General features: G+C 41.2%; 1 protein-coding gene across 3 annotated transcripts in view; it reads right to left on the bottom strand.

Moving 5' to 3' along the window:
* The window catches only part of c2cd3 (C2 domain containing 3 centriole elongation regulator), a 165,548-nt gene that overhangs the window by 38,348 nt on the left and 109,812 nt on the right, over window positions 1-17,388 (bottom strand). For all 3 annotated transcript variants that reach the window (XM_043692198.1, XM_043692199.1, XM_043692201.1), the window contains exons 28-30: window positions 9,880-10,007; window positions 9,110-9,271; window positions 953-1,158 (exon numbers count right to left, since the gene is read on the bottom strand). In XM_043692198.1, the coding sequence (XP_043548133.1) occupies window positions 953-1,158; window positions 9,110-9,271; window positions 9,880-10,007 (496 nt within the window). The remainder of the gene's footprint in view (window positions 1-952; window positions 1,159-9,109; window positions 9,272-9,879; window positions 10,008-17,388) is intronic.

The following is a 17,388-nucleotide window of genomic DNA, read 5'->3' on the forward strand; positions in this document are numbered from 1 at the left end:
AGATAAGATCGTCAGAACGTTAGAGAGGTTGGACACAGAGTATTCTTCCTCAGATGGCGATGGCTAGCATGAGGGAACATAGCTTTAAATTGAGGGGTGATAGATATATGACAGATGTCACAGGTAGTCAGAGAGTAGTAGGGGCGTGGAACACACTCCCTACAACAGTAGTAAACTTGCCAACTTTAAGGGCATTTAAATGGTCATTGGACGAGAAAGGAATAGTGTGGGTTAGATGGGCTTCAGATTGGTTCCATAGGTTGGCACAACATCAAGGGCTGAAGGGCCTGTAATGTTTTATGTTCTATCTACAAGATGCACTGCAGTAACTAATCAAGGCTTCTCCAATAGCAGCTTCCAAACTCATGACCTCTGCCACCTAGAAGTACAAGGGCAGAAGCTGCTGAGAACACTGCCACATACAAGTTATTCTCCAAGTCACAGACCATTCTGACTTAAAACTGTATCACTGTTCCTTAGGTGTCACTGGGTCAAAATCCTGCAGCTCCCTTCCTAACAGCATTGGAGGCATCCCATTGAGGTTAACTTATAAGGGCAAATTAGGGTGGGACCATAAATGCTGTCCTAGCCAGCAATGCCCACATCCAAAGAGCAAAAAAAAATCAAAACCAAACAATTAAAATGGTCTTAGCAGCCTGCACAATCCGCAGGTTTGTTGGAACAGAATATTTTGCAGGACAATTTTGGCACTAGTCATATCCGGCAAAGATCTCTCAGGATCCCTTCCTTATCAAAATATTGCTCCTTTTCAATTTCTTGAATTCATTTTTGCAGTAATGGAAGATAGCATTAAACTTGCACAGTTTTAAGATGCAATTGTCTGTAGGAAACTTGAATTTAAGTATTAAAAAGTAGTAACATATATAATTAGCTGAGAAAGTAAAATTGCTATAATCAATTTTTTAAAAATGTAAAACTTGTTTTTGCTCACCATTCATAAAATGACGAGATTCAGTGACCAGTTTATATGACTTCTCCAAGATCTCATCACCAGATTGCAAGGGTCTAATGCAGCCATCCATTTGATTATCATCTGTTCTTTGCTGTGGGGCTGGGTTAATCATGCGAGAAAATGGAGATGTCGACAGTTTCTCACTGAAGTATCGTTGAATATCATCCAGCTCGCTGAGATTCTTCCTGATCAAGACAGCAATAAAATTATGACACATGAAATTTCAAATGTAAGTAGCAAAATCAGTTGACGCCACAGACTGCACAGGTAAATCAAGAAAAAAGACAAAACAAATAACTGTGGATGATGGAGATCTGAAACAAAAACAGAAGTTGCTGGAGAAACTCAGCAGGTCTTCTGAGGGGAGAAAGCAGAGTTAATATTTAAAACTCTTCATAAGAATATGTTGAGTTTCTCCAGCAATTTCTGTTTTTGTTTGAGAAAAACCACAACTGAACGAAGAATAAAACTGCACAACAGTCAAGTTGCTTTTCACTTTCTTTTTAAAAGCGCATTAGGATAGTTATTGACATAATAGCCCATCGCCACACATTTTTCCATTCAATGTAATTATTTTTCTGAGAATCATTCTTCCTCAAATCCTTCACCTTCTACCATTTTATCTAACTTCTGTAGTAAAGTGTTCTGGCAAGTGACCTGCTACTACATTTTAAATGATGCCACACTTGACCTCTCTGCTACCAGGTGTGAACAGCCATGAGTGATGCCTCAACAGCATGGACTACAGGAGGAATGCACCTCATTGGCTTTGTAGGAGGGGGAGAACCTTATCCAAAAGAGCTGATATGTCAGCAGTCCAACTGCTTTTAGTTTTCATATAATCGAGGGCAAATTAATCTAAACCTGATCATACTTTAAAACTTTAGGATGACCTTTTAGACTTAAAATCTTCTCCTGTGATTAACAGAAATAAATCTGAAGAATTTTCTTAGTAAGTTTGCTTCCATAATATTGCTATAGTCTCCATAAGCAGGGATGTAAATAAGCTATTTAAGACTCTTGATCTTTCTAAACTTTGAAGTTCGATAGAACAGTCATTTTCGTAATATCTATCTTTCTCTCCAGACAAAAACAGAAATTGCTGGAGAAACTTAGCAGGTTTTCTGAGGTGAGAAAGCAGAGTTAATATTTAAAACTCTTCATAAGAATGCAGATATGCTGAGTTTCTCCAGCAAGTTCTGTTTTTGTTTGAGAAAATGTACAACTGAAAGAAGAATAAAACTGCACACCTGCCAAGTTGCTTTTCGCTGACAGACCTGCTGAGCTATTCCAGCATTATGCTTTTATTTCCAGCAACCACAATATTTTGCTTATGTATCAATAACAGTGTTTGGTTATTTCCCACTCAAATATTGATGAATGTAACAACATGGAGATACACCAGGCTTTCCTATTTCCACAGGTCTGGACTTTCATCCTGAAGCCGCAAGATAGATGTGAAAATGTATGCAATATTATACATCAACTTGGGTCCAAATACCCATTCAATCTCACTAGAAAACGTCTCAACTTAAAATTAAGCTTAATTTCTACTCTCAAATTTCAAGGCCATTGCGCTTGATGTGCATGAATGCTGGTTTGATAACTTCAAGCTAAGTAAGTTGAAAGGGACTTAAAGAAAGAACTTAGCATTTTCTTCAATCTTCTTGCTTCTGAGTAGCAGGCTGTGCCTCAAGTTCCATTCCAAAAATGTAACTCATAAGCAAAGGCCGACACTCCAGCAGAGTGAAGGTGTACTGACCTCTCAGAAGTGATATATTTTGGAAGAGACATTCAGTCCACAATCCATCCTCCTTTTCAGTTGGATATAAATGTTTCCGTGGCATTAGTTCTCAAAAGATTGTCTTAGTGCCTTGTAAAATATTAATTAATCAATATTAAAAGACAGCTAAAGCTGATTATCATCATATTGCAGTTTGTGGGAGCTTGACATGTGTAAATTAGATGTTGCATTTCCTAACTGTGGTTACCCTTCAAAAGTACTTAATTGAGTATTCGGTGCTTTGGGATGATCTGTGCTTGTGAAAGGTGCTGTATGTTTTTTTAAAATTCATTCATGGGATGTAAGCTTCACTGGCTGGCCAGCATTTATTGCCCATTCCTGGTTACCTGTGAGAAGGTGGTGTAAGCTATCTTCTTGAACCATTGCAGTCTATTTTACATAGGTACACCTTTAATGCTGTTAGGGCATGATGGTGGAGTTCCAGGAATTTGACCCAGCAACAACAAAGGAACGGAGATATATTTCTAAGCCAGGATGGTGTATTTGCTGTCCCAGTTCTTCTACATTTTAAAACCCTCTCATAGGTCATGGGAGTTACTGGTTGGCCAGTATTTATTGCCCAATCCTTGTTGCCTGTGGGAAAATGGCAGTGAATTGCCACTTCCTGAATTACTGCCTTCCTACATGAGGTAGACCCACAATGCTGCGATGAAGGAAATTCCAGGATTTTGACCAAGCAACAGTGAAGGAACGACAATGTATTTCCAATAAGGATGGTTCGATGTTTAGAGTAAAACTTGCAGATAATGGTATCCTATTTATCTATTACCCCTGCCTTATAGATGAGAGCAGTTGTAAGTTTGGAAGATGCTGTATAAGGATGGCTGGCGAATTTGTGCAGTGCAGCTTCTAGATTAGTGTCAGTGGCAGAAGGAACGGATGCTTGTGGATATGATGCCAACCAAGCACTTGCTTGACCTGGATTGCGTCAAGCTTCTTGAATGTTGTTGGAACTGTACTCAGCCAGGCAAGTGGGGAATATTCCATCACATTCCTGACTTGTGCATTGCAGATGGTGAACAGGTTTTGAGGATTCAGCAGGCAAGTTATTCCAAGCCTCTGACAGCTCTTGTATGCATTGTGTTTACAAGGCAAATTCAGCTCAGTTTCTGGTAAATGGTAACCCTCAGGATGTTGATAGTGAGGAATTAGTGATGGCAATGCCATTGAATATCAAGGGGCAGTGGTTAGATTGTCTCTTATTGGAGATGTTCCATTGTTTGGCATGAATTCTACTTGCCACTTGTCAGCCCAAGCCTGGATATGTCCCGTTGTATTTCAACATAGACTGCATCAGTATCTGAAGTCATGAAAAGTGCTGAACATTGCAGAATCATTCGTAAACATTGTCACTTGTGACATTATGGAGGGACGTTCACTGATAAAGTAGATGAAGACGGTATCTTAAGGAACTCCTGGAGCTGAGATGACTGATCTTTAACAAGTACATTTTCCTATGTGCCGGATATGGCTCCAACCAGAGGAAAGTTTGACCCTGATTCACACTGATTCCAGTTTTGCTAGGTTTCTTTGACGCTGCTCTTGTCCAAATTCAGGCTTGATTTAAAGGGCTGTCACTCTCATCTGATTCTGGAAATGTGTTTGAACAAAGACTTAATCAGGTCAGAAACTGTGTGGCCCTAGTGCAACCCAATCTGGTGCAGTCATGAGCAGGTTATTGACAGCACTAGTCATGACACCTGCTATCACTTCACTGATGGTAGAGAGAAGCAGTAATTGGCCAGGCAGGATTTGTCCTGTTTTTCGTGTACAGAATGTCCACAAGCGATTTTCTACACTTTTTGAGTAGATACCAGTGTTGTTGCTGTACTGGAACAGCTAGGCAGGAGTGTGGCAAGTTCTGGAGCACAAGTCTTCAGTACTTTGTTAGAAACTGTCAGGGCCCATATCCTTTTCAGTATCCAGCGTCTCCAACCTTTTCTTGATATCACGTGGAATGAATTGCATTGGCTGAAGGCAGGCAACTGTGATGCTGGGAACGGCCAGAAGAGGCAGAGATGGATCATATACTTGGCATTTCTGGCTGAAGATTGCGGTGATTGCTCCAGGCTTATCTTTTGCACTGACGTGCTCAGCTTTACCATCATTAAGCGTGGGGGTATTTGGGGAGCCTTCTCATCCAGTGAGTTGCTTAATTGCCCACCATCATTCACAACAGGATGTGATAGGACTGCAGAGCTTAAACCTGATCTGTGGGTTATGGAATTGCTTAATTCTGTCTATCACTTGGCGCTCATGCCGTTTGGCATGCAAGTAGTCATGTCTGGTACCTAATTTTTAGGTATGCTGGGTGCTGCTCCTGACATTCTCCACTGAGGTAAAACTCACACAACACCAGGTTACAGTCCAACAGGTTTATTTGTAAGTATAAGTTTTCGGAGTGCTGCTCCTTCATAGCTAGTGGAGCAAGATGATAGGACACAGAATTTATAGCAAAAGATCATAGTGTCATACAACTGATGTGATACAGAGTCAGAGGGTCATAGAGATGTACAGCACGGAAACAGATCCTTTGATCCAACTCATCCATGCTGACCAGATTCCCCACCCCAATCTAATCCAACCTACCAGAACCTGGCTGATATCCCTCTAAACCCTTCCTACTCATATACCCATCCAGATACCTTTCAAACGTTGCAATTGTACTAGCTTCCACCACTTCCTCTGGCAGCTCATTCCACACATGCATCACCCTCTGTGAGAATAAGTTGCCCCTTAGGTCTCTTTTATACCTTTCTCCTCTCACCCTAAACCTATGACCTCCAGTTTTGGACTCTCCCATCCCAGGGAAAAGAGCTTGTCTATTTATCCTATCCATGCTCCTCATGACGCTCCAGGGAAAACAGCCCCAGCCTATTCAATCTCTCCCTATAGCTCAAATACTCCAACCCTGGCAACATCCTTGTAAATCTGTTCTAAACCCTTTCAAGTTTCACAACATCCAGAATTGCAGGCAATATTCCAACATTGGCCTAAACAATGTCCTGTACAGCCACAACATGACCTCCCAACTCCTATACTTGATGCGCTGACCAATAAAGGAAAGCATACCAAACACCTTCTTCACTATCCTATCTACCTGGAACTCTACTTTCAAGAAACTATGAACCAGCACTCCAAAGTCTCTTTGTTCAGCAACACTCCCTAGGACCTTACCATTAAGGTGTATAAGTCCTGCTCTGATTTGCTTTCCCAAAATGCAGCACTTCGCATTTATCTAAATTAAACTCCATCTGCCACTCCTCATCCCATTGGCCCATCTGATCAAGATCCTGTCGTATTCTGAGGTAATCTTTTTTGCTGTCCACTACACTACACCTCCAATTTTGGTGTCATCTGCAAACTCACTAACTATAGCTCTTAAGTTCACTTCCAAATCATTTATATAGATGACAAAAAGTACAGGACCCAGCACTGATCCTTATAGCACTCACTGGTCACAGGCCTCCAGTCTGAAAAACAACCCTCCACCACCATCCTCTGTCTTCTACTTTTGAGCCATTCTCCCTGTATTCAATGAGATCTAACCTTGCTAACCAGTCTCCTATGGGGAACCTTGTCGAACGCCTTACTGAAGTCCACATAGATCGTCTACTGCTCTGCCCTCATCAATCCTCTTTGTTACTTCTTCAAAAAACTCAATCAAGTTTGTGAGACATGATTTCCTATGCACAAAACCATGTTGACTATCCCTAATCAGTCCTTGCCTTTCCAAATACATGCACATCCTGTCCCTCAGGATTCCCTCCAACAACTTGCCCACCACCGACATGAGGCTCACCGGTCTATAGTTCCCTGGTTTGTCCTTACCACCTTCCTCAATAGTGGCACTACGTTAGCCAACCTCCAGTCTTCCAGCACCTCACCTGTGACTAACGATGATACAAATATCTCAGCAAGAGGCCCAGCAATCACTTCCCTAGCTTTCCACAGAGTTCTAGAATACATCTGATCAGGTCCTGAGGATTTATATTGAACAAACTAGATTGATCAGTCTTTCATCTTTTAGAATGGCTTGCAGGTTTCGATTCATTAGTATATAAATACCAGAACTTTCTTCAAGTCACATTTCTGAGATAATTTAAGGTTTTATATATTAAAAAAAGTGCCTCTCAGCTCAGACAATGCATTAAAGGTGTGAGGTGCATACAATTCCAATCTTGAGTCAGACTGGTTCTTTTTCCAAAGTAGTAATTTATAAAGCGTCACATGGATTATAAAAAATATTGACTGCCTACAGATAATGTGCTTTTTGAACAAAATAGAAGGTATCTGCAAATACAACTCTCTACTGAACCAAGGTGGAGTTCCTGGCATGATGGTAGTAGTTGAACAGAGGATACAGCAGGCCACGAGGTTACAGGTTGTGTTGAAGTATGGTTCTGCTGTTGTTAGTGGCCAATAGTGCCTCATGGATACCTAGCCCTGAGTTGATTGATCTATTCAAAATCTGTCCCATTTAGCACAGTGATAGTGTCACACAACATGATGAAGTGTATCCTCAATATGAAGAGGTACTTTGTTTCTACAAGGACTGTGCAGTGGTTACTCTTACTGATACTATCATGGATAAATGTATCTGCAGCTGGTAGATTGGTGGGAATGAGGTCTAAGTATGTTTCTCCCTCTTGCCGGTTCCCTCACCACTGTCGCAATCTAGCAACTATATCCATTAGGACCTGACCAGCTTGATCAGTAGTGCTGCTGGACCACTCTTGATGTCAGACATTGAAATTCCCAACCCAGAGTATGTTTTGCACCCTTGCCACCCTCAGTGCTTCCTCCAAGTGTTGTTCAACATGGAAACACACTGCTTCATCAGTTGAGGGAGGATGGTGCAAGGTATTCACAGTTGGCTTCCTTGCCCTTGTTTCATGTGAAGCCCTGAGATATCATGGGGTCCATGGTAATATTGAGGACTCCCAGGCAACTCCCTCCCGACTGTATACCACTGTGCTGCCACCTCGGCTGGGTCTGTCCTGGCGGTGTGACAGGATAGTGAAGGTGGTGTCAAAGATATTATATGATTGTGTGAATATCACTTGTGTCAAGTTGGTGCTTGGCTAGTCTGTGAGACAGCTCTCCCAATTTTGTCATTAGCATCCAGCTGTTAATAAGGAGGACTTTATAGGTTGGACAGGGCTTTTTTAGTAATTATAGTTTCCTGTGCCAAGATTGATGTCAGGTGGTCCATCCCTTTTTATTTCTTTGTTGAGACTTCATAGCAATTGATACAACTGAGTGGCTTGCTGGGCCATTTCGGATGGCAGTTGAGAGTCAACTACATTGCTGTGGATCTGGCATCACACATAGGCCAGATTGAATCAGGATGACAAATTTCCTTCTCTGAAGGATATCAATGAACCAGGTGGGCTTTTCCAACAATCAGCAGTAGTTTCATAGTGATCATTAAATTATTAATTACAGATATTTTATTGAATTCAAATTCCACCATTTGAATTCAAACTCCCCCAGAATATTAACTGAGTTTCTGGATCAATAATTACTACTAAGCCGTTGTCTCCCCATATGGGTAGTGGTCACAGTTTGGATGATGTTATTTTAGGAGCCTTGGTGGATTTCAGCAGGGCATTTTATAGGTGATGCACATTGCTGCTAACAAGAGTCAGTGGTGGAAACACTGAATGTTCGTAGATGCGGTGCCAAACAAGTCGGCTACTTTATCCTGGCTGGAGCAAGCTCCTTGTTAGGTGTTGTTGGAGCTGCCATGATCCAAGCAAGTGGCACCACTCTCCTGACTTGTGCCTGTTTGTGGATGAATGGGTTTTATGAAATCAGGAGTGTCAAATATTTAACCTGTGACCTGCTCTTTTGTAGCCATTGTATTTATATTGCCAGTCCAGTTTAGCTCTCGTCCACACTACCACCCAGAATGTTGATGATAAGGGAACCAGTTGCAACACAAAGGAAAACAAAAGTACGAAATGAGTTATGATGATCTGGAATGCACTGTCTGAAAGGTTGATAGAAGCAGCGTCAAAAATACATTTTGAAATGAAAGTGACGAAAAGGGAAAAAGCAAAGAACTGGGATTAATTGGGATGGTTTTTCAGGGAGCTGGCACAGGCATCCTGGGCTGAATGGCCTCCTGCACTTTATGATTCCATCTGATCTATGTAACAGAAACTGCTGAACTTAATTTATTTTGTCACTGCTCAAGCTGTAAAAAAAAGTACAAATGTCTGGAAGTTCTAATGGTATTAAAATTTTCCAAACTCAAGTTATCCGCAACTTTTATTGAACAAGTAAAAACGTAACTGCATACTTGAAATGATAAACACTGAATTTACCTTAAAGCACTAAAGAGTGAAGTCCGTGAAGTTTGTGATAGTGATTCTGAATACCCAGCACTGTGCATGCTGTATTCCATTTGCTGCAAGGACTGATGAAACCTTCGTACATTTTGCATGTGTTCCTCATGGCGGGAGGTTTGGATATCTATGTTGACTGATCTATTAAGATGTTGGAAACGGCATTTAAATTATAATTAGCCTCTATTTGATCACTTGACATTTAATACGAAAGACATCTCTGTCAATGGCTCAACCATGTTCATTATTTTAGCTCTTTATTTTTATAGAATCCCTACAGTGTGGAAGCAGGCCCATTGGCCCAACAAGTCCACACTGACCCTCCGAAGAGTAACCCACCTAAACCCATTCCCTTACATTTACCCCTGACTAATGTACCTAACCTAGGCATCCCTGAACATTATGGGCAATTTTGCATGGCCAATTCACATGATTGTGAGAGGAAACCGGAGCACCCAGAGGAAACCCACGCAGACATGGGGAGAATGTGCAAACTCCACACAGACAGTTGCCAAGGATGGAATCAAACCCGGGCTGTTGGCGCTGTGAGGCAGCAATGCTCACCACTGAGGCACCAAGCTGCCCACAAGTTAAGTTTACTTGTCAAGCATGTTCACTGTTCAATCTTTTATCAAGCATGTCAATAATTTCTAGTCAGTCACAGCACAAAAGACATCAACACTTTCTTTTCCAAATAAATAGTTTTCATTTTTGTTATGCAATATTATAATTTTAGTTCAAATGCATACCTATCATTGGCTGACAAAGGATCCGCATTCAAAGATGTGATAAGCTGTTCTGAATATTTGGAGATATGGCTGGGGAAAGAGTTGTATGTGCCGCTGGTCTTATATGATAATGATTCAAGAGTAGGAATCTGTAACATTAAAGTCACATTATTATATTTAATACACTAAAAAAAAGCACTTTAGAAACATAGAAAATACGAGTTGGAATACGCCATTTTGCCCTTCTAGCCTGCTCAACCATTCATTATGATCATGGCTGATCATCCAATTCAAGCCTGTTCTTGTTTTTAACCCCACATCCTATTATCCTTTTAGCCCAAAGTGCTACATCCAACTCTTCTGGCCTTTACTGCTTTCACTACTCTGTGGGTGAATAAATTTCTCATCTCAAGCCTAAATTATTTCCCTTGTATCTGGTCTCCCCCACGATCAGGAATATCCTTCCTGTATCTACACTATTCAATCCTGTTAGAATTTAGTAACTTTTTATGCAATCCCCCTCATATTCCAGCAAATATAATCCTAAAAGATTTAACACATTCATTCCACCATCCGAAGAATCACCCTGGGTTATTGTGGTTCCCTACATAGCAAGAACATTCTTCCTCAGCTGCACACAATACTCCAGATGTGGTCTTACCAAGGCCCTGAATAACTGCAGCAAGACATCCCTGCTCCTGTACTTGAATCCTCTCACTATGAAGACCAATATGCATTTTGCCCTCATTACTGATTAAACCTGCACATTACCTTCAGCAACTTGTGAATACGGACACCCAGGTCTCGGTGTGCATTTTCCTCCTTCAATTTATAGTCATTCAGATAATAATTTGCTTTCCAGTTTTAGTTACCAAAGTGCATAACTTCGCAATTATCTACATATTACAGCAACTGCCATGCATTTGCCACTCAGTTTGCCCAAGTCACACCTAAGGATATCCACATCCTCCTCTCACTTCACAATCCCACCCAGCTTTCTGTCATCTGAAAATGTGGAGATATTACATTAAATTCCCTCATCTAATCATTAATATATTGTAGCTGGATCCAAACACTGATCCCTCTAGTACCAGAGTAGTCATTGCCTGCTATTCAGGAAAAAAACAATTATTCCTACTCTTTGTTTTCTATCTGCCAACCATTTATCTATCCATTACAATTGACTCTTTTATGGGGCTGTGATGAAAACCTCTAAAAGACCAAATAAACCACATCCACTGGATCCGACCCATCAATTATATTAGCTACATCCTCAAAGAATTCCAGTAGAATTGTCAAGCAAAGTTGCTTTCCCTTTTGTCCCAGCAAATGCCTGTCCCTTAACTAATGTTATTAAAACCGATTATCTGATATTATTGGTTGTGTTTACTGCAGCTTGTTGCGTGCATACTTTATCCTTGTCATGCTTTCCAGTAATTCTCCATTGCTTTGCTATATCCTGAGATTAGAAGATGGTATATAAATGAAAGATTAGATGGGCCAACGGGATGAGGAGTACGAGGTGGAGTTTTATTTAGATAAATGTGAGCTGTTGCGTTTTGGTGAACCAGGGCAGGTCTTATATAGTTAATAGTAGGGCTCTGAGAAATGTTGCTGAACAAAGAGACCCAGGGTTGCAGGTGCATAACTCCAAAGTGGAGTCGCAGGTAGACAGGGTGGTGAAGAAGGCATGTGTCACGCTTGCCTTCGTTAGTCAGTGCATTGAGGACAGGAGCTGGGATGTCATGTTGCGGCTGTACAGAACATTGGGTGAGGCCACTTTTAGAATACTGCATTCAATATTGGACTCTGCTATTGAAAAAATGTTGTTAAAACTTGAAAGGGTACAGAAAAGATTTACAAGGATGTTGTCAGGGTTGGAGGGTTTGAGCTATAAGGAGAGACTGAATAGACTAAAGTGTTTCCCCTGGAACATCAGATATCGATGGGTGACCTTACAGAGGTTTATAAAATCATGTGGGGGGGCATGGATAGGGGAAATAGCTAAGGTGAGGAGAAAGTGAGGTCTGCAGATGCTGGAGATCAAAGTTGAAACTTTATTGCTGGAACAGCACAGCAGGTCAGGCAGCATCCAGGGAACAGGAGATTCGACGTTTCGGGCACAGGCCCTTCTTCAGGAATGTGATTCCTGAAGAAGGGCCTGTGCCCGAAACGTCGAATCTCCTGTTCCCTGGATGCTGCCTGACCTGCTGTGCTGTTCCAGCAATAAAGTTTCAACCGAAATAGCTAAGGTATTTTCCCCAGGGTAAGGGAGTCCAAAACTAGAGGGCATAAGTATTAGGTTAGAGGAAAAGACTTAAAAGGGACCTGCAAGGCAACTTTTTCACGCAAAGGGTGGTACATGTATGGAACGCGTTGCCAGAAAAAGTGAAGTGGATACAATTATATCATATAAAAGGCATCTGGATGGGTATATGAATAGGAACTGTTCAGAGGTATATGACCCAATGCGGGTGAATGGAACTAGGTTAATGTAGAATATCTGGTTGGTGCGGACGAGTTGAACCGAAGGGTCTGTTTCTGTGAGAAAAAACTCCATGATTTCCCTTCTGTTAAGTCCATGCTAACTCTATCCAATACTGCCACTACTTTCCAAGTCTTCTGCTGCTAGATCTTTTATAAAGGACTCTTGTATTTTCTCCACTATCAACGTCAGGCTGACCTACAATTCTCGATTTTCTCTCTACCTCTCTTTTTAAACAGAGAGGTTACATTAGCCACATTCCAAGTCTGTAAGATCTGTTCCAAAGTCTTTATAATCTTGGAAGATGACTACCAAAGCATTCAGTATCTCTATGGCAACTTCCTTAAGTACTCTGGTACATAGATTATCAGGCCCAGGGAATTTCTCTGACTTCAATCTCATCAATTTCCCTACTAATGCTGACTTCCTTCGATTTCTCCCTCTCACTAAACTCTGATCGCCATCATTTCTGATGTATTATTGTGTCCTTCTTTGTGAACACAGAACTAATGTAGGTATTGAGTTGGGCAGTCTTTTTTTGTTGCTCATTGTAAATTGCCCTGTTTCTGACTTTTTCTTCAATTGTTTTCTCTTCACATATTCATAGAAACTTTTAGTCAGTTATTACATTCCTCCCAAACTTATCCTCATTCTCTATTTTGTCTTTCTTAATCAACCACTTTGTCCTGCTTTGCTGAGTTCTAAACTGCTCCCACTCCTCAGGTCAGTTGTATTTTCTGGCCAATTTCTATGCCTCTTCTTTGGGATCTAATAGTATCTCCAATTTTCCTTGCAAACTGTTGTTTGGCTTTTCCCCTTTCTTTCACATCATTTCAGAAAAAATAATCTTTGCTGCAATATACCCTATAAATAGCTCCTGAATGTTATAGTTCCCTTCTCACTTGGAATAGCACACGAATTGCTCTGCAGTTTCTCTGGTTGATAAGTGTTTGAGTGACACTAGCTTGATGCTGAACAGATTAACATTGTCAGCAGGTAGTGGAAGTTAGGTGAGAGAAGAGTTCTTCCTAGAATTCCCCCAAAATCTGTCTTGGATCCTCTGCTGTATACAATTATTTATATAAATCATATAAAGACAAATGCTTCCAGTAATATGTCACAGAAGTATAATAAAACAAACTTCTGTGAAAGTTTAAAGGAGTTTGAAGCAGACTTCTTAATACCACAATCAAACAAATGAGTTAAGGATGACAAACAGGATTTTAATGTATGTATGTTCATAGCAATAGACAGTGGAAAAGGAAACAAGACTCAATTTTGAAAAGCGTCCACAACGGGTCATCCTTGATGGGCTCCTATTCAACTACTGACACAACTCAATCATTGGTTTATAAGGTTTATAAGATAGATGAATTCAGGCCTGAGCATGAACTGTTTGTTGACTAACAAATGCATAATGGGAGGGAATTGCATGTGGACTTAATGCGAAACAGATACAAAGAAAGAAATTACACTTTACAGCCAAAAGGTCATACTTGTTACATGGAAAACATGGCTGCAAAGCAAGGTTTCATAAGAGGCAATCAGATAATGAACAGATAAAATGAGAATACTGACAAGGACCAAGGTGAATTACCATACTCTTCATCAAAATAATATCAAAGGTTTTTTTTATGTTCAACTGGGAGAGAAAACAACCTTAGTTTAATATCTTATCAAATCACAGCACTTCCAACAGAGCATTTCCTCATTATTGCTTGAGTCTGTTAGCCTAGATCAAATTTTCAAATTGACAGGATAGATGCTGACACACTGGTTTCCCATGTGGGACAGTCTAGGACCAGAGGGCGTAACCTCAGAATAAGACGATGTGGAGATGCCAGTGATGGACTGGGCAGGAGGTCACTTCACCTGATGTAAGAACAGCTCTCCAAAATCTTGTGATTTTAAATAAACCTGTTGCACTACAACCTGGTGTCATGTGACTTCTGATTCTTAGCAAGAGGTAGCCAATTTAAGAAACAAATGAGGAAGAATTTCTTTGAGCAGAGGGTAGTGAGTCTGTGAAATTCATTACTGCTGTTGAAGCTGGATCATTAAAAATATTCAAGGCTGTATAGGCAGATTTTTAATCAGAAAGGGGATGGGCAAAGGCAGGAAAGTGGGATTTCACATTCTCAAATCAGTCATGACACATTGAATAGCAGAACAGACTTGATGGAACAAATGTACACCTTCTGTAACTCCATCCTTTAGCTTTATGAACAATTAAACAATTAACATAAGATAGAAGCTCTACAAATATTTCCATCCTTAATGATGAGGGAGCCCAGCATATTAAAGCAAAAGACAAGGCTGAAGCATTTGCCACAATCTTCAGTCAGAAGTCCCAACTAGATGATTCATCTTGGCCACTTCAGGTACCAAACATCATTGACGTGAATATTCAACAAAATTGATTCACTCCACATAATCAGAAGAAATGGGTGAAGATACAGGACTTTACCAGGCTATGGTCTTGACAACACTCCAGTAATAGTACGGAAGAGTTGTGCTCCAGAACTAGCCACAACTTTGGTCAAGCTGTTCCATTGCAGCTACAACACTGACTATTTGAAATATTGCATAATGGAGGCCAAATCCTACCTGGTCAATTAGTGTCCTGGTAGTACACTCTCAATCGCCAACAAATAAAAGGTGTTGTCAACAATACTACCAAGTGAAACTTGTAAAGGAGTAACTTGTTCAGTGATATTCAGTTTCTGTTCTGCCAGGGACAGTCAGCTCCTGACTTCATTGCAGCTTTGGTTCAACCATGGGCAAGAGCTGTTGTGGTTCTGTTCGCCGAGCTGGGAATTTGTGTTGCAGACATTTCGTCCCCTGTCTAGGTGACATCCTCAGTGCTTGGGAGCCTCCTGTGAAGCACCTCTGTGATATTTCCTCCAGCATTTATAGTGGTTTGAATCTGCCACTTCCGGTTGTCAGTCCCAGCTGTCCGCTGCAGTGGTCGGTATATTGGGTCCAGGTCGATGTGCTTATTGATTGAATCTGTCGATGAGTGCCATGCCTCTAGGAATTCCCTGGCTGTTTTCTGTTTGGCTTGTCCTATAGTAGTAGCGTTGCCCCAGTCGAATTCATGTTGCTTGTCATCTGCGTGTGTGGCTACTAAGGATAGCTGGTCGTGTCGTTTCGTGGCTAGTTGGTGTTCATGGATGCGGATCGTTAGCTGTCTTCCTATTTGTCCTATGTAGTGTTTTGTGCAGTCCTTGCATGGGATTTTGTACACGACATTGGTTTTGCTCATGCTGGGTATTGGGTCCTTCGTTCTGGTGAGTTGTTGTCTGAGAGTGGCTGAATTCGACTGGGACAACACTACTATTATAGGACAAGCCAAACAGAGAACAGCCAGGGAATTCCTAGAGGCATGGCACTCATCCACAGATTCAATCAATAAGCACATCGACCTGGACCCAATATACCGACCACTGCAGCGGACAGCTGGAACTGACAACCGGAAGCGGCAGATTCAAACCACTATAAATGCCGGAGGAAACATCATAGAAGCGCTTCACCGGAGACTCCCAAGCACTGAGGATGTCACCTAGACAGGGGACGAAACGTCTGCAACACAAATTTCCAGCTCGGTGAACAGAACCACAACAACGAGCACCCGAGCTACAAATCTTCTCACAGATTTTGAATGGGCAAGAGCGATGAATTCTAGAGTCAATGTGAGGATGACTCCCCTTGACATCAAGGGAGCATTTTACAGAGTGTGTCATCAAAGAGACCTAGCAAAACTTGAGTCGATGGGAAGGAAAGAAAGTACGCGGTGGCGGTTGAAGTCAAACCTAATTCAAAAGAAGATGGTTGCGGTTATTAGAGGTCAATCTTCCAAATGCGTGATTTCTACCATCTTGAAGGATAAAGGCAGTTGATGTATGGCACACCACAATTTGTAAGTTAAATTAGTTAAGGATTAAAGCTTTAGCCATATAGTCAGCAATAAGAAAAACTAGCAAAGCATGTGGGAGCTACAAATGCACAGAAAAATGAATAACAAGTGAGACATTGAGACTGTCAAGGTCAGCAGAGGAGAAGTCATACTATCAGAGGCCTTGGCAAAAAGAACAGACAATGCCAATGAAAGATTGTGAGAAAATAAAGATTGAAGCATGGGAGCTTCTAAATATTTGCTGTAATCTGTATTATAAATCTTGAAGGTGTTCTGTGACCCACCAAAATGAGCTTTAAACTTGACTGTAAGGCTTCCTTCCATACATGTGAATTAAATAAATGAACGTTGTCCAGTTTGCCTGAAGTTCTCTCGTTCTCAAGTTGATCCCCATTTCATCACGGGGAGAGGCATTGGCCTAGTGGCAGTATTGCTGGACTATTAATCCCAGACCCTCAACAAATGTTCTGGGGACCAGAGTTGGAATCTTGCCATGGCAGATGGTGGAATTTGAATTCAATTAAAAACAAAATCAGGAATTAAAAATCTATTGAAAGAAATGAAATTAGATGAACCACCTGGCATTGACTTAGACACTGAAATAGAAATGGCAGAAACAGCACTGTTGACCCTACAAAAGTCATCCATACTAACATCTGGGACCAGTACCAAAATTGAGAGCTGTTTCTCAGACTAATCAAGCAACAGATTATGAGAATGAAGAGAACGAGGGTAGGTCCGATCAAGGACAGTAGTGGGAGACTGTGTATTGAGTCGGAAGAGATAGAAGAGCTAGAAGAGATATTTGTTAGGAAGGAAGATGTGTTGGACATTTTGAAAAACTTGAGGATAGATCCTAGGATTATGTGGGAAACAAGAGAGGAAATTGCAGAACCGTTGGCAATGATCTTTTCGTCTTCACTGTCAACAGGGGTGGTACCAGGGGACTGGAGAGTTGCGAATGTCGTGCCCTTGTTCGAAAAAGGGAATAGGGATAACCCCGGGAATTACAGGCCAGTTAGTCTTACTTCGGTGGTAGGCAAAGTAATGGAAAGGGTACTGAGGGATAGGATTTATGAGTATCTGGAAAGACACTGCTTGATTAGGGACAGCCAGCACAGATTTGTGA

Source organism: Chiloscyllium plagiosum, chromosome 6 (assembly GCF_004010195.1).
Source record: "Chiloscyllium plagiosum isolate BGI_BamShark_2017 chromosome 6, ASM401019v2, whole genome shotgun sequence".
Lineage (NCBI taxonomy): Eukaryota > Metazoa > Chordata > Chondrichthyes > Orectolobiformes > Hemiscylliidae > Chiloscyllium > Chiloscyllium plagiosum.